Source organism: Narcine bancroftii, chromosome 6, assembly GCF_036971445.1.
Source record: "Narcine bancroftii isolate sNarBan1 chromosome 6, sNarBan1.hap1, whole genome shotgun sequence".
Lineage (NCBI taxonomy): Eukaryota > Metazoa > Chordata > Chondrichthyes > Torpediniformes > Narcinidae > Narcine > Narcine bancroftii.
This window is the reverse complement of record NC_091474.1, coordinates 141348355-141367490: the sequence shown is the minus strand read 5'-3', so window position 1 is coordinate 141367490 and position 19136 is coordinate 141348355. Positions and strand designations below refer to the sequence as shown.

At 40.4% G+C, this 19136-nt stretch overlaps 1 protein-coding gene across 2 annotated transcripts in view; it reads right to left on the bottom strand.

The window, feature by feature from the left end:
- Positions 1 to 19136, bottom strand: part of allc (allantoicase) — a 59369-nt gene that overhangs the window by 465 nt on the left and 39768 nt on the right. For both annotated transcript variants that reach the window (XM_069886204.1, XM_069886207.1), the window contains one exon: positions 1670 to 1784. In XM_069886204.1, the coding sequence (XP_069742305.1) occupies positions 1670 to 1784 (115 nt within the window). The remainder of the gene's footprint in view (positions 1 to 1669; positions 1785 to 19136) is intronic.

Below are 19136 nucleotides of genomic sequence, written 5' to 3'. Positions count from 1 at the left end.
AGAATAGAGGGAAATAAAAAGAAAGAAAATTACAAAAAGCAAAAGGAACAAGGTTCGACATCTCAGAGTCAGATCATTTAAAAAGTATTAAATTTCTAATAAGGGGCATACTAATTGATAAATATCAAAATAAATTATACAACCTGGGCATTTAAGTAATCTAAATAAGGTGGCTAAATTTCTATGTACATAATATATATATTCCTAAGAATATAAGTAATCTTCTCAAGGGAAATGCAACTTTGCACTTCCATGTTCCAACGATCAATATGAAGTAGGGAATCAGATTTTTATGTTACAGCTATACATTTCTTGGCCATTGGCAATGCAATTTTAATAAATTTAGGTTTACTTATGAAGTTAAATTTATAACTGTGAAATTCCCCAGAAGAAACAATTCTAGGTCTAGAGGGAAGTTCACCCCCACAATTTTTGTCAATTCTATCTAAAAGGGCCTTAATTTTGTGCATAACTAGGTGGAATGTAAAAAGGTGGCAACACCATTTTATCCAAACTTTATGCAAACAGCTGCTATGAGCAAAGTATGACCAAGGCACTCCACTGTCTGAATATTTGCTCCGATCTTCAACAAATGTTTATGTGCTACTCCAGAGAACATTTGTTTTTACAATTTTAAATGTGCATTTTTACTTATTATTTATTTTGTAAAAAAATTTCATTTATTTTCCTTGATACTTTTGCCAGTTGCTTCAGGCTGTCAGTTGCTTGAATCCCAGATACCAGGGATTTTACTGTGTTGGGTTAGAAAGGGGTGCTGCATATAATGTAGCAAATCTCTTCCTGTACCTTTACTCATGTCTTTAGTTGAGTTAATGTTGGGGTAAGTGGAAATCCCCATGACTATAATTCCAAGTTTTTCCTTAATTTCTCAAATTAGTCTACATATTTATTTCCCACATCTTGTTCACATGTATGGTCAATGAAGTTTGCCTATTAGTGTGATTGATCTTTCATTTTCTTTTATCTGGATCTAAATAGATTCTGATTTTGCTCACTACTGTCAATATTGTCCCTTACTTTGGATCCTTATGACTCCACTTTTTTTGCTAATTTAAAGCCCTTGTCCCCTCCATATTTATTCTTTTACTTGGATCTGGGTCCTATCTCAGGTCCAGGTGATGTCCAGCCCAATACTAAAATTCCAAACAGTCAGAAAACCGGGTGCCAATCTTACATCAGGGTTCATGTTTTCTCTTATTGTCACATAATAATACATTAAAATATCATACACATGATATACTTTCACTTTCCTCTGCTGTTGGCAGGGGAGACCATGAGATTACCCATCACCCTAACAATAAGAGAAAGAAAAGCAAAAAAGATTCTCCTCCAGCGCTCCCTACAGCCTCTGCTGCTGCACCTGTTCAAAACATTGGCAGCCAGGTCAAAGGCTCCGATATAATCAGGAAGCCTTCAGCGCCTGAGACCCTTTGGGAGCCCTTCTTGCCCTCAGCAACCTCTCAAATCCCAGTTCCAATACCTAGTTCCCATTAGCCTGTCTCCAGCAGCCTGGAGACTGTGTGAGTCCTTTGACCACACGTTTGCCAACAGCCTGCAACCTGTGTGGATCTTTTAGCTGCTTAGGCCCTCTCTAGACTGCTGTTGTGATCATCTTCCCTGTAGGATCGTCTCACAGACTTCTCCTCACCATGTTCTCTCATTTTTGGTCCCCTGCAATGGTCCTCTGCTCTCTGGGAGTATGCAATCCCTTGTTGTATGCCGTCCAGCACAAGTGCCACCATCTTGGGCACTGACTTGCATGGCTGCAGGATTTAAAGAAAAAAACATGGTTAGCACCTGTAACAGTTCATTTAAAGCCAGTATGGGGCTGTCGGCATCAAGGCCGTGCAATAGGACTCTGCAGAGCACTGCTGCGTCTCCACTCCCTGTCCTCCCAGGACTGCCCCAGCAGCAGAACTGCCAATACAGCAACTCTGGCAGTGCCACCATGATTTGAACAAATGATTTAAAGGAACCCCTCTTTTTCATACCAGCTCTTCAGCCATATGTGAATTATCCTGCTATGTATGCCTCCATGTAAATTTGCATATGATTCAAGCAATAATACAAAAATCATTACACTTACTTGCCTTCTAATTCCTTAGACACTTTCAACAAGACAGCTACATTATCCCTAATAGAAAGAACAGTAAAACGATAAACATTTATAGCATAGTACCCATCTAGTTAATTTCACCTCCACTGTCTGCTGAAATAACCCAAAATAGAGTTCACTTGCCTCCCTCTTCAAATATTGGTTTATCGTGCACAACTTTAAAATATTTAACTCTTTTCCCTCAATAGCCTGCCTAACAATTTCCTGTGTCGGAACAATCCATATGGCGACTCTGCAAGAAAATGTCTTCTGGCTCCTTCATCCAGGGAACATTGAAATCAAAAGCCTCACAATGTGATCTAAACTTTTAAAATCTCAAGTCTACCCACTTATATATCTTGCTATGCATAACTCTTTTTCAAATTGATTAATATTTACCATGAGTGTTCATACATTTTCTGTCATGTCTGTTAGGGAGATCCAAATACATTTGAGAATTTGGAACTGGAACTCGAAAGTTAATAAATGATTCTAGTTTAGGTCGACAGCATGTTCATCAGTGAGATGTTGATTTGAAGGATGTGTTCCCATCTTGTAAAACTCTATAACCCATTCTATCTGTGTTGTTGCCCCAGCACTTCCACTAGACCATAGATATAATTGATCTGTCCTTGAATAAGTGGAATAGGCATCTCTGGGAAATGTTTTATTTTTGCAAAATGCTTGAAAATAATCATTAACATTGAAGAAATTCCACCATTCAGTCACAAGACTGGTCAGGAAAAAAAATCACAATTGTTCCATTGCAAAGATAAACAGCAGCTCATCTTTCACAATATGTAATTCTGCCATAGAATAAGATACAAGATATATTCAGAAGTCTCATGAAAGAGCTCATGACACCTGCACTAAATGTGATGCTTCATTTCACACCTGGAGATCCTGATTGAAAGGATTTAATTATGGGGCCACATTGTTTACACTGGCAGGCAATGCGATGGGATTAATGTCAGTAAAGATTATGAGCCACTGTTACATGAGATTTCTGTTGTTGCAAACACATATATATTTTCTGGGGATATTGACTTTCTTTGTCATTTTGTTGATGATAATGAGTTTATTGTCATACACATTGTACAATGTACAAATCCCCCAAAGTTCTTATTTGCTGCAGCTGAACAGGTATTAGTTAAAAAAAAACAACTGGAGCACAATTACGATATTATACAGTACTTAAATTTAATTCAAAAGAGACAATGAATTCAATAAAAATAGATTGGTAATAAATATCCACAGTTATCCTCATGGAAAAAGTGGCTCAGCAATAAAACAGAAATTCCTTTTGTGGTGTCGGAACAGCCCTAATTAGAGTAACAGTGGGAGTTTCAAGAGTCTTATAGCTGTTGGAAAGAAACTGCACTTAAACTGAGAGATCCTGTTCTTCAAGTTTCTGTATCTTCTGATCAAAGGTAGAAGCGACATTGGTGTTGGCTGCATATCGATGCATTCAATGTTTGTTATCTTCTGTTGTCTTCTGTATTCCTGAGCAGTCAAATACACAAACCATGCTGTGATTCAACCACAGTGCACCTGTAGAAGTTTGATAGAATATATGACAATATGACATATCACCTCTTCTAAGGGGAGTCTTCAGTTCTCCTTCGAAAGAAGAGGGCTATTGGTGTGCCTTCTTCACAGTTGCCTTGATGAGCTGACTCCCAGAGAACTCTTGAAATATGGATACCCAGGTAACTTGGCTATGCAGTCAAGTAGAGGAGGGGACTAAGCATGCAGACGTGGGGTGTCCCTGTGTTGATGGTCAGCATAGAGGAGGTGACATTGCCTATTCACACTGATGGGAATCTGCCGATGAAGAAGTCAAGTGTCTAGTTGCAGAGAAATGAACTCTGCAGTCCCAAATCACTTAGTTTGGTCATAGGTTTTGCTGGTACAATGGAATTGAATGCCCAACTATGGTCAATTAACATCAGCCTGATGTGGGTGTTCCTGTAACTGAGGTGAGGGCCAGTGAGATGGCATCTGCTGCAGACAGGCAAATTGAAGCAGGATAGGAGTTGATGGACTCCACATTAAATCTCTCGCAGCACTTCATCACAATAGATGTTTTCCAACTCATTCTAATCTTTCTAAACATTTTTGTTGCTTGACAATAAAGCATGCAGGGGGATTGGATATCATGGCATATTTTGCACTTTGTAGTTACAAACTGATGATGAAGTCTATCCCAAGAAAACATTATCTCAACCTCATCACACATTCCGTGACCAAAACGAAGAGATGTATTTGAATACCTGGAGGCTTCAACAAAGATCCATTGGGGAGTATTTATATTTTGTTTGGTTCTTTCTTCTAAAACCAAAACTCCCTGCAGAGTTAAAATGATCACACCTTCAGTTTGGCCAATTGATAATTGTTAAATTCATTGGGTGATGAGTGGTGCCACCTGAAGGTCACCAACATCCTTGTGGATGGATTTGCTGGCATTACTCATGAAGATTTAAACTCGTCTGGTGAGGATGTGGTGGGGCATAATTAAAAACATTGAGATAGCAGATTAACAGGCAGAGGTTAACTTAGATGTTAAAATGAGCAAGGTAGACATGACAAGCACGGGTAAATCAAAACGTGTGGAAAGTTCAACACACTTAACTGCATACAGATGTTAGAGGCGAGTTAAAGGTGAAAGTAAGAGAGGCTGGGATATTGGGTTGTTGATGAGGGAGGACATCATAGCAGACTAAGAGAGGATATTCCTGGAAGATCATCCAGAGGCTATACAGGTGGAGCTTAGAAATAAGAAGTCGATAGTAACTGATGGATTGTAATGCAGGCTCCCTGAATGTCATCATGGATTAGAGGAGCAAATATTGTTAGGTAAAAACATCATGAGCTGGGAATGTAGAGGGAGTCACCCAGTGCTGGGCCGTAACAAGATGCAGTTGTGACCTTGTACTCTCAAGATAAGAGTGGGGATGACAAATTGATGTGCAGGAGGCTAGCAGAGAGGGACAGCAACAGTTTATTCATTGGACAATGTCATGGTATGATAATTTACTAAGTACGTATCCTAAGGTATATAAAAAACACCACTTGCTGATAACGGCAGAATGCGCCTTCTCCAACTAACACTGTTAGTTGCAAGTGTTACAATCTGGCAATAAAGAACAAAGAACCTTGATTTCGACTCAGTCTGGTGTTTGACTCACTCATTCATGAACAAAGCAGACCTAACACTATGCAGAGTGATTGCAGGCAGGTGTAGAAACAACAGGGTTCTAATAGTAAGTGCTTTTAACTTTCAATATGGTGACAGTCCAGAGGCTTTGGAAGACAGATATTTCAAACAAATATGTAGATGGATGATTGAGAGTATCCTGTCTGGCTGAATCATTGCATGGTATGATAGCTTCAAAGCAACGGACCATAGGTCAATACAGATGATTATCAAAATGGCCAGGATCACTTGGGTCTCCCTTTTCCCTATTAATTACATTTACTGAGCACATTGCTAAAATAGGGCTCAAAGAATTATAGAGGAGCCTTTCTATCCAGCAGACTATCAGCAAGAAGGAGATACAGGAGCATCAAAATCATGATTGCCAGGCTGGGATTTTTTTTGCAGGCTGTAAGATCAATGAACAATATCCTATAAATGAGTAAATAATCATGAAATATTTATATATAGAGAGACAGATAGATAGATAGATAGATAGATAGATAGATAGATAGATAGATAGATAGATAGATAGATAGATAGATAGATAGATAGATAGATAGATAGATAGATAGATAGATAGATAGCTATAAATAATATATACAGTAAAACTCTGATTATCCAAAATGTCTGACAATTTTTTTTTCTGAGAACTGGTCATCTTTTTAGAACAGCCCAGTAGCAACAGAAAACCACTTGTATCAACGTTTAAATAACGACAAACAACAAGGGAAGACATTTATCCATTAAAATAATGTTTAATTCTCACCAAAAAATGCTGGTCGCCGCCAATCCCCAAGACCTCCCAACTGCCACCAATGATCCCTGGGGAGGCTTCCTAGGATAGTGGAACACTCACTGATGAGATGGCGAGCTCCTGTCTCCCTGGTACCAGAGCTCTCGACCGTGACATCTGAGTCATGACTCCAAATCCTCCCCTAGGCCTTCCGCACACACACACTGGTGAGTCTGGTGTGCATGTGCGGTAGTAGGCTGAGGAGATGTTTTGGGATGTCGGCGTCAGGAGCCCGCTGTGCTGAGGAAGGAGGGAGGGAAGGAAAGTAGACAGGAAGGAAAGCCGCTGAGACCAAGGTGCCGCTGTCCTTGATGACACCTGAACAAGAGATTCTTCTCTCCGCTTGTGTCTGGGAGACAGTGGCACACAGTTTCAGAAGGAGTGTTGGAGAGAAGAGTCAATAGGGGAAGGCAAAGAAATGGAAAGAGAGAGGGGAGAGAGTTATGTGAAACAAGGACAATCATTCTAATTTCACGTTGGGTGAATTTTTCAACTTGTGAGGTCAGTTCAGCTCCGAAAAAAAAGTTGGATTAATGAGGTAAGGTGTGTGTGTGTGTGTGTGTGTGTGTGTGTGTGTGTGTGTGTGTGTGTGTGTGTGTGTGTGTGTGTGTGTGTGATTATGCCTAATCTGACAGACCTGCATCAAGTCCATAGCCTTCCATACACCTCCCATCCATGTACCTGTCAGATTTTTCTTAAATGGTAAAATTGAGCTCGCATTCACCACTTCAGCTTGCAGCTTGTTCCACATTTTCACTACTCTCTCTGTGAAGAAGTTCCCCCTCATGTTCCACCAAACTTTTCCCCTTTCACTCTTACCCTATGCCCTCTGGTTTATTTCTCATCTAATCAGAAAAAGTTGAAAAAGGCCTACTCGCATATATGCTATCTATACCGCTCATAATTTTGTAAACCTCCATCAAATCTCCCCTCATTCTTCTATGCTTGAGGGAATAAAGTTTTATCTTGTTTCACCTTTCCTTGTAACTCAGTTCCTGAAGTCCTGGCATTCTTACAATTTTATTGATATCTTTCCTGTAATTAGATGACCGAAACTGAACACAATATTCTAAATTTGGCCTTACCAATGTCTTATGCAACTCTGTACACAATACTCCAAATTTAATTAAAACTTTAACACAACATCCCACCTCCTATACTTTGATATTTGAAGGTCAATATGCCAAAAGCTCTATCTACAACCCCATCCACCTATGACACAACTTTCAGGGAATTATGTATCTGTATTCCCAGATCACTCTGTTCTACCGCACTCCTCAGTGCCCTACCATTTACCGTGTATGTCCTTTCTTGGTTTGTCCTTCCAAAGTGCAACCTTAAACTTGTCTAATTTAAATTCCATCTGCCATTTTTCAGCCCATTCTTCCTGGAGGTCTGGATCCCTCTGCAAGCTTTGAAAGCCTTCCTGGCTCTCCAAAATGCCTCCAATCTTTGTGTCATCTGCAAACTTGCTGATCCAAGTTTCCATATGACCATCCAGATCAATGATATAGACAACAAAGAACAATGGTCCTGGCACCGATCCCTGAGGCACACTAGTCATAGGCCTCCAGTCTGAGAAGCAATCATCCACTACCACTCTATGGTTTCTCCTGTATAGTCAATGTCAAATCCAGTTCACTACTTCACCATGAATACCAAGCGTCTGAACCTTCCTGACTTACCTCCCATGCGGAAACTTACAAAAGGCCTTACTAAAGTTCACGTGGACAACACTCACAGCCTTTCCTTCATCAACTTTCCTAATAACCTCCTTAAAAAATGTTATAAGATTGGTTGAACATGACCTACCATTCATAAAGCCGTGTTGACAATCCCAAATCAGTCCCTGACTATCCAAATACTTCTATATCCAATCTCTTAGGACACCTTCCAATAATTTACCTGCTATTGACATAAGGCGATGGACCTATGATTTCCTGAGTGATTTTTGGAGCTTTTTTTAAACAATGGAACAATGTGCTACCCTCCAATCCTTCGGAGTCATACCATGGCCTAGGACATTTTAAATATTTCTGCTAGACCCCCTGCCATTTCATCAATAGCATCCTTTAAGGTTGGAGGGAATATCTTGTCAGGCCCTGGGGATTTATCCACCCTTATTTACTTTACAGCAAGCACCTCCTCCTCTTTAATATGTATATTAACCTCACTGGTGAATTGGATCAGGCAGTTTGCAGATAAAGAGGCAGCTGGCATGAGGGTGGCTTTTAAATTAGAGATGGGGCAAGTTTAGGGAAAGGATATTTGTTAGCATGAAGGGCAAGTCTCACAAGATTAGGAACTCCTGGATGACCAGCAATATTGGGAATCAAGTTGAGAAAAAGGAGGCATTTATCCATTTTCAACAGTTCTATAATAGCTGCAATATGAATGCCATACTAGGTCACAACATACACCATGCATGTGCTTGATGGGTATGGAATACATGAATAGTTAGCCATAAAGGCGACATTAATCCACATCAGGTGCAGAATACTGTAAGAAGAATTTGGTCCCTTTTGTTCCCATTTTTCCACCTGAAACACAATCAAAATAAGAGCCAATTCTCAGCATGCATGTTTGTCCTTAGCAGAGGATTACTGTGAAAATGTAGTAGGTGATTTAAAATTTAAACTCTATAGAACAACCTGCAACTTTAATATCTTTTAATATTCAACTTGTAACATTGTGGCTGTAGGCTACGCTCTGCCCTCTGGAGTCAGATGGATATATTAGTTGTTATTCTAATATATGGTAGCTTGTGAATGAGGTAATAGCTCTGTATTTTCTCAGAACTGTCCATTTAATATTATTCATATTTAAAACATTAGCCATGAGGAATCAGTCAAGGAAATCATTTGCATTTGTTTTTGGGACAGAGAAGGAATGAATCAGTGCTCAGGAATAATGATAGAAATTTAACTGCCCTTCTGCATTTTCCTGACGTTCCCATACTAGTCCAACTCATGAAAGGTCCTTCCTTTGCCTTGCTTTTCATTTTCCTGTCTCTGCCCAAGATTGCAAGAAACTGAAGAGAGTTGTGAACGATTCTCAGGATATCACACAAACCAATCTTCTCTCCATCAACTCTGTCTATACCTCCTGCTGTGCCTGGAAAGCTGGCAGAATATTAAAGGATCCATTTGACCCTGGTCACAGGCTCTTCTCCCCTCTTCCATCAGGCAAAAGATGCATGAGTTTGAAAACAGGAAGGTCTGGATTCAAGGACAATTTCATTCTTCCTGTTATTTGGCTCTTTAGCAAACCTCTCATTGGTAAATGTAATACCCCTGCACTCATTTAACTGTACTTTTCTCTATTCATTGCATCTTTGTAACACTACAGCTTTCACTTGTGTTTTATTATTGCACTACCTATTGTGCTTAAGTATGCACTGAGTTGCCTGAATAGCACACAAACCAAAACTCTTCATTGTACAGGTACTCCACAACGTATGTCTGTGTTGGATGGCTGGTTGTTTCTCAGAATCAATGTATGTCGGCCCTACGTGTGATACTGAAGTAAAATGATTGATTTCCTTCTGTTCTCCTCCGAATTCTTCTCATTCTCCCTGTTGCTGCGGACCCTGAGCACCCTGCGGACTCCACTGGCCTCTAATATCTGTCTAACCGTCAGAATATTGAGCAACAGAATCAGAAAAAAATGGGACACAAGGAATTAAAATATGGCAGCCACCAAAGCCAGCTCTCACGAGAAATTGGACACCAGCCAACATGGCGACCACCATAGATAGGCCCGATTTTCAATTATGCAATAATTGTACAAGTTTTATATTTTTAATTTTTTTTTAAAAGAAAATTCAGTCGTATGTGCAGATGGACATAAGTTGCATAGATCGCAAGTCAGGCAGCACATATATCTCAATAAACAATTCAATTCAATATTTAGCCAACTATCCAATTAACACCAAAAACTAATGCTACCAGGACAAGGTGACTTGCAAGTGCTACATTCGTTTGCTGAAATGCAGAATGATTCCAATGCAATATCGAACAGAACCCTAATGCTCTGGGTTTCCAATCCCACAGTTAAGAACAACACAGTGTTGCATCCAACAGAACTGCTGCCTCAAAACTCCACTCTAGTGTTCTTATTTTGTACACTGCTGTCATGTTCAGGATCATGTTTGAAGATCAATTGCAGGTGAATCTTTGCCCGCCAGAGAAATTCTACTGAAAGTGTTCAGTGCATCCTGTAGAATTTGCAACTCCTGAAAGCAGATAACCCATAATTTCATGGCAAATAGAGGTCCCTTGTAATTTGAAAATAGGGGAAATTACCATAGTTGATGGCATATAAGACATTTTTCCCCAAAGAATGGCTCAAAAATATCCCCCAGGTCTTGTATGCGAAGTTGAAATTAGGGCGATAATGGTGAGTAACGTCGACAGTGGTCAGCGTCGCTGTGTGGCTCAGTGGCAGCACTGCCATCTATCGTTGGGGGTGGAGCAGGGCAGTGAAATTAGTGTGGGGGCTGTTGGGAGACTCTCCTGGTGGCCCGCTGTTGGTCCCCACACTAATCTCACTACCCTGCTCCCCCCCAACAGCCGACCACCCGTCCCCACACTGATCCCACCACCCTGCTCCATCCCAACAGCCCACCACCCGTCCCCACACTGATCCCACCACCCTGCTCCATCCCAACAGCCCGCCACCCATCCCCACATTGATCCCACCACCCTGCTCCATCCCAACAGCCCGCCACCCGTCCCCACACTGATCCCACCACCCTGCTCCATCCCAACAGCCCGCCACCCATCCCCACATTGATCCCACCACCCTGCTCCATCCCAACAGCCCGCCACCCGTCCCCACACTGATCCCACCACCCTGCTCCATCCCAACAACCCGCCACCCATCCCCACATTGATCCCACCACCCTGCTCCATCCCAACAGCCCGCCACCCGTCCCCACACTGATCCCACCACCCTGCTCCATCCCAACAGCCCGCCACCCATCCCCACATTGATCCCACCACCCTGCTCCATCCCAACAGCCCGCCACCCGTCCCCACACTGATCCCACCACCCTGCTCCATCCCAACAGCCCGCCACCCGTCCCCACACTGATCCCACCATCCAGCTCCCCTCCCCTGGGAGAGAGCTATAGCTAGGCTGCTTTTGTTTTCCCTTGTAAATTACAGCACAGTATTATTATTGAAAAGATTTTTCCTGTTGTCCTAATTGGATGTTTTGTCCAAGTATTTTTTCTGCTATACTGAAGCTACATATTTCAATAACATTAAATGCTTACCCATAAATACATTAAAAACATTCCTAATCTTCCCTGTTGAAATGGGTGATGTACTTATTATATGGCATCAAATGCAGCAATAAATTACCTTTACAAAATTGCCTCAGCATTAGCTACACTTCTTTTAGCACAATTCATGGATCAGTTTCCTCTTAGAACTCTCCCATGCCTCTCCTACCCAGAGATTTGTCCCTTTAGTGTTGTAACCCAGTGTTGTACCATAGGTGAACAAAAGATTAGGAACAAGGTTTAGCCTCAAGGCAAATCAGTGGACCAAACTTTCATCCTGCTACATTTCTGTCACCTCAAATGAGACGGTAGAATTTCCACCCTTGTGCTTTTCCACTAAAATTCTTTCCCATTGCATCACTGAGGACCTTATGGAAACAAAATTTTCACCTTCAGCAACTATTGAACAGATCATGCACTCGGATTCACACATTGCATCACAGTTGATAGTTGGGTGCGGAATTAGCATCGTGGAACAATCAAGTCCCTGGTTAATGAAGAGCATTAGGACTGGCGTACAACCAGAAAATTGCAGAGCACCACACAAGGTGCTGGAGGATGTCAGTGGGTGAGGCAGCATCCCTAGAAAGCAATGCAGAGAGATCAGGCCGTGCCTGAGGAGAGAGAAATAGAGCGAAACATTTCAGGTCACGAGATTTTCATCCGAATCTGAAACTGTACAGTTGACGTGTTGCAGCAGTTTAAAGCAAGTCTTAAACTTGGCTTTAGTGGAATGTTTGCATTGCTCCTTAATGAGTCTTAGATAGAGCTGAAAGCATATCCCAAGAACTGCTAAATCCAGTAGTCCGGGAGAACGACGACAATTAATTGCTGCTAACCTTGAAAATTTATGGTCAGAAACAAATTTGAATGTTGTACAATTTGAATGTTAATATTTCATGGCATGGTGGCCATATTACAATCAAGTCCATGGAAGGAGATGCTACAGGTTCGACAGAAGAAACAGGAGCAGCATGCAGTTATGATTGCAATCAGGTGCTGTGTCAGACTAACCTCCACAACAGATCTGCTAACAGTTCTCCATCAATCAACTCCACAGCTGTCTGAACCCAAAATGCAACAATGAACTCCAGCTGATCTCAACAAATACTCTGGCCTCCAGTGCAATGGTCAGCTTTGTTCAAATAACTATTGCCAAAACCTGTCAGTCTGGAGCTCAGTGATGATACTTTGCTGGAAGTTTACCACCTAAAATCCCTTAAATTGTATCAGTTCCCTCTCCAATCTTGAGCAAGTTTATAATGGAATTGAATTGGCTGGTGTCATTGTATCCTTGTGCATAGATATTAATTTTTCATATGTTTCCATTATTCATACCATGACCAATCATGCATTCACTCCCATTAGAGAACTCAACATCAGTGGTTAATTACTTTTTTTTGTCCCAGTGGTCTCTTTATGTTACATTCGTTTTGGCACTGTAATTTTATACAGCATTTGTCAGAGTGAATACTTCACTTTGATGTCTGAGACTATGCCATTGGTTTAATGAGCACAAGTGCAATTCCAGCCACTTACATACTCCAGTTTGGGGAACTCTGGGCAAATCTGCACTGCCTGCTCAGCGAATGTAGCAGGACTGAAGCTCCCCATCAAGGGATGACTCCAAGAATCAATAACATTATGATCAATGTTCTAGATATAGCTTCTAGTTATATTGGTAAGGATTTAATTCAGGTTCTCTTATATAAAGGAGTTGCAAGGGAGAAAGGATTAAACATTAAATGAATGTAAAGAGAAATATTGAACATTAATGAAGAATTCCTCGAGGAACAATGTAGGAAGAAAAATTACCTTCATTGTAGGAAACAATTGGTCATTGGGTGGGAGGTACTTTTGGGGTTGAGCATCATTAAGAATAAGGAGCATATTGGTGAGCCCAGTAATCGCAAGGGGACTGATATTCCAAGGAAGATCTCCACTGATGATGACAGGATTCTCATCATAACGAAGAAAATGTAGCAAATGTACGTCCGCCAGATCAGAAACCCTTTTCAAGAGGCATATGTGGATAATCAATGACTAAGTCAAACCAAAATAATATTCAAATAACTTTGAAAATAATCTGGAATGTGCACTTTAATTACGTGTGAATTGTTTGATTACAAATATGAAACTGTGGAGCACAAGGGGCAAATAAAGGAAAAAAAAGTGTTTGTCCCAAATATTATGGAGGGCACAGCAGCCCAGATCTGGGAAAAGTGATAGGTACAATGTACAATGTACAGATGCAATGAAAGTCTTACTTGGTGTAGAATCCTAGGTGCATAAAATACATAAACTGAATAGCACATTAAAATGATTAGTGTAACAAGGGGAAGTTCAAGAGTCTGAAAGCTATTGGAAAGAAGAAGCTAGAAGTGCTAGTTTTCAGGCTCGTGTACCTTTTGCCCAAAGACAGCAGTGAGAAGAGACTATGGGTACTTTATGATGTTGGCTGCTTTCTTGAGGCAGCGCCTTACCTGGATGTCAGCAATGGATGGGAGGTCAGAGCCTGTGATGGGCATGACTCTGTTTGCATATATTCTACAATCTTCTGTGTTCCAGGGCATTTGGATTTTAAAACCAGTCTGTGATGTATCCAGTTGTTATACTTCCCAAAGTACACTTGCTGAGGTTTGATCGAGTATCCAACAACCTGCCAAATCTCCTTAGACTCCTTAGGGCATTTGTGTATCTTCTGCGTGGTCGCCTCTGATCCTCTCAAAACTGATCAGTAAACTCCAAGACCTAGGAGTTAACATCCCACTGTGAAATTGGATCATGGATTTCCTCACCTCCAGACCATAATCAGTGAGGATTGGTAAGAACTTCTCCTCCACAATCTCCATCAGTACCACAGGGCTGTGTTCTCAGCCCCCTGCTCTACTCACTTTACATCTACAATTGGGCAGTACAGTATGATAATAACACCATCTACACATTTGCTGACTATACCATGTAAAAAGGAAGTGGGTTGAGTCAGCATATAGGATGGTGAATGTCACCAAAATTAAGGAGCTGATTGTTGACTTCAGGAAAAGAAAGCCAGATGTATACAATCCAGTGATCATTGGGGGATCAGAGGTGGAGAGGGTGAGGAAATTTAAGTTCTTGGGAGTCACTATCCCAGAGAATCTTTCCTAGACCCAACATACCAATGGCATCATGAAGAAAGCACGTCAGTGCCTCTACTTCCTCAGGAGTTTGCAGAGGTCTGGTATGACACCGGAAACCCTGGCAAATTTCAACAGAGGTGTGGTGGAAAGAGTGCTGATCAGTTGAATCACTGTTTGGTATGGGGACACCAATACCCTTGAGCATAAAGCCCTCCAAAAAGTAGTGGACACAGCCAAGGACATCACAGGCAAAACCCTCCCCACTATTGAATACATCTACAGGGAACGCTACTGTCAGAGGGCAGCAGCAATCATCAAAGACCCTCACCACCCAGCACACATTCTGTCCTTGTTGCTGCCATCAGGAAAGAGGTCTAGGTGCCACAAGACTCACACTACTAGGTTCAGGAACAGCTGCTACCCCTGCACCATCAGACTCCTCAACAACAAACTCAATCAAGACTTATTTAAGGACCCTTGTTCATTCTATTGATTTTCTTTGTTCTCTCTGTATTGCACATTCAGCTTATTTACAACTATTATCTGTTTATTGTTCTTTTATTTGTTTCCATGTTTACACTGTGTACAGTTTATTTTTTGCACAATTCTGCTGCGCCTGTGGGTAAAAAGGAACCTCAGGGTTGTATGTATGTACTCTAACAATAAATCTGAAATCTAATAAACTCACTGTGCTGGCCCCAGAAAAGGTCTTCTGAGATATTGAAAATTATAACTCTCTCCACTTCCAAACAATCAATACGGACAGATACACGGTCCCCTTCTTAAAATTAACTATAAGCTCCTTGATGTGCCTTCCTTAATTTGGATACACATCAAACAATGATTGCATGAAAGTTGGTGCATTTACATTTTTGGAAAGTTTAGAGCTACATTAGATCTGATAGGGTTATGAAAATTCTCCTTGTTGGAGCACGGATTTTAAATGCAGACTTGCCAATCACATCAAACGCCCAACCAATATCCATTGGGGAAAATGGCTTTTGTGCCTATAAGATGATTTGGTATTTCTGTAAAAGACATGGAAACCATAAGTGGCAATTAGTGAGATTTTGAACCAATTACTCACACCCAACTAATCCATTGAAATTCTTTGAGGAGGTAACAATTAGAAATGCAGCTAGCCAATGCATCCAATGCACTTACAGAAAACATTTCATCAGGTTCATAAGCACGGACAATTAAAGAAGGTTGTGAGCCTTGTACTTAATAGCCCTTTAGCTTGCTGTGTTGAAACTATGCTGGGTAGTAGAAACAAGGTGTCACATAAGCTCAAGATCAGAATTTTAAAAAAAACACTGAAAATGCTGTGGCAACACAGCAGATTAATCAGTATCTGTGGGCAGAGAGAACATCTTGATTTCAGGGGCTTTAATTCTATCCATTAACTTTAATTGGTGGAAACTCAAGGACTAGCAAGTTGGACGTACTCCCAAATTCCTGACGGACATTTTAGAATTAAGAATACCATCTTTTTTTTAAAATACACTTTACTCATAAAATTTGCAAATATACTGTATAATGCAAGAGCTTCAAATGCCATCATTCACAACATAGGACAGATCACTCGATTTCCAAAAGCTACCAGGCTCTTGAACCTCCCTGTACTATCCCTACCCTTATCATAATACTACTTCAAATCCATTAAAAATCTGTCTGCACCACTGACTCAGCACATTTTTGCACCATGATCAACTGTGAATATTTCTTTTATTTATTTTGTTGTCCTCCTTTTCTGTGTTGCAAATACCTGGGAAGTTGACGGAAGTAAAACTCATTACATCTGTACATTATACTTTATGATTATGACAATAAACATCATTCAGACAATATTTCCATCATTTAAACATGTCATCAGGTTTTCCTCTGTGTAATCTCCATGGTCTAAGGATTTTTGCATTAGTTCCAGCCTTTACGTATGTTTTGGCCAGAGGGCCTAAGCTGTGGATTTTCACAAGGAATCTCAGTGGCTAATACACCAAACATCAGCATATGAGGGGGCTGATAGAGAAATCTACAGATAATAGAGATCACGGCCTTATGGTTGCCAGGAAAGATGAAAGGTTTAGATTGCAAAAAGATGTCTATAATTGGTCCGTCAGGCAGAGAAAATGTCAAACAAAATTTATTCAAGAGATGTGGATGTTAAAACATCTGGCAAGGGCAACAATAGGCATCAACTCAGAAGATATTAAGTCGTGTGAAGGAAGGGGCCAAGGGATTTTGGAATCATAGATCGTTAAAGGGAGCTCAGAATCTTTTCCTTGAATAATTGGAGCTAAGCTTTCGAACCACATCAGATCTGGAATGAGCATTACAGGATACTTGAGAGGACCCAGAGATTTATGAAGATGTAACCAGGACTGGAAGATTATAGCAATGATGGTATATATATTTTTGGGACCATATCAAGTTCAGAGAAGACATAATGGAGATGTATAAAATTTCAAGAGACATATAGATGTGTGAACTACAGACTCCAAAGGCTATCAAAGCATAGAAGCAAGCCAGGCTCTCTTGCACCTGCACCAATGAAGCAATCCAACACACCCGAGTAATTACAAACACCTGTGAAGCCAAATGTCCCAAATATTATGGTCCCCTGAAATGAGGGGACTATTTATAAAATGTGCTTTCATTTCTGCATGGTCGAACTAAAATGAATACAAATAACCTTGAATAAAATCTGGAATGTGCACTTTAATGACATGTAAATTGTTTGTTCACAAAGTTAAAAATGTGCACCACAGGGGCAAATAAAGGAAGTATCTTTGTCACAAACATTATGGAGGGCACTGTATATGTGACTCTAGAACCACTGCATTGTTGTTAACTATTAACTACCCTCTGAAATGATCCAGCAAGCTATTTAATTCAAGAGCTTTTAGATAAGGTCAACTTGCCAGTGATGCCCACATCCAATGAATAAACAAACCTTAAAATTAAAATTCCTGCATTTTTTAGCACAGCACACACTGAATAAATAATTTCATGAGCAAACATCCTCAGAGGTTTCATTTCCACCCCTTGAGGCAATCCTGATATTTTTGGGATAAATGAAGAGCACATCCATTTCCTTTTTAGGAAACTTGAAACAAAACACAATTATTGAAATCTCACTTTCAGTTTCTAGTTTTCAAGATGGAAAAGGTGCCGAGAATGTCACTCAGACTGGTAGGCTTGAATTACAAAGAGAGGCTGGATAGGCAGGGGCTTCTCTCATTGGACCTATTAGAAGGTCATACAATTGTGAAGGGCATAGATAAGCTAAATAAGTCATCGTCTTTCTCTGGGGTAGAGTGTCCTAAATCCTCATTATTTTGATTATTTGTTTCAATATTTACCTAGAAAATAGCCATGTTATATTTAAAGCACTTTCAATATACAATTATTTTAAAATGTAAATCAGCTGACTTTGAACTGATACTTATTGCTTCCTTTAATCCAATTGTATTTGACTCCTTTCTCCCAAAAATTATATAGCGCTGATATTTAAAGAAAATAATCCAAAATAACAGAGATGGCAATACTATACAAACTCGGGCCTGACCTCGCCAGGACCGTTGCCCACTCCCTCTCCCTGCCGCAGGATGACCCGCGACTCACTGTGACGGGGCCGCTGATCCGCCGAGATGCCGCCCTGCAGCGAGAGCCGATGCCCCCGCACTGTCGTTGTCCAACCCGATCGCCCGCAAACCCCGCCCTCCCGCACACAGGCCTGAGTAAGTATTATGAACTTTAATCTCAGGATAAAACGATCTTCCAATAGTTTCATGTCACAGTGATAAATATATTCCTGGTTAAAAATGGTCCTGCACCTGGATACAAGCTCATTAGGCATAAAACTTGAAAAGTGTGTAAATCAAAGGATATCTGTACCAATGGAAAAAGGGCATGGCAAATAACCCTGCTAGAGTTCATGCCCACAATCAGTCACCCATTTGTTAGTTTCAGGAATCATGTTATTCTCCCACATTCTCAATAGCCCTCAGATTTTACTATTTGACAGCACACTAGCAACATTTGACAAATCCTCTATAGAGAAATATTATTTATTGAATATTTTATTTCTCATTTGTTAATGCTTCTGGAAAGAGTTTATCCAAAACTATTATTAAACATTTATTTTAATAAGAAAAAGTTTAACATTACCTATGTTGAAAGAAGAGAAAACATGCAGATGTTGTTGAAAATTTTCAATAAATATTTAGTTCGGCCCTCGACTTAGTCCAAGTTTTTAATTTTGGCCCTCCGTGAATTTGAGTCTGACACCCCTGATCTAGGCCATCTATACAAACTAAATTATCAGCCATTAACGAAGAAATTACAAGACGACTTAGAACATTGGAAAGATTTACCATTAACACTGATAGGAAGGGTAAATTGCATTAAAATGAATATCTTCCCAAGGATACAATACCTATTCCAATCGTTACCAATTCACCTAACAGAGAAATTCTTCAAGGAGCGAAAGAAAATAATAAGGAAATTCTTATGGAAAGGGGGGAAACTGAGGATAGTGCTAGATAAATTAACAGAATGGTACAAACAAGGGGGCTTACAGCTACCAAACTTTAAGAATTATTATAGAGCAGCACAATTAA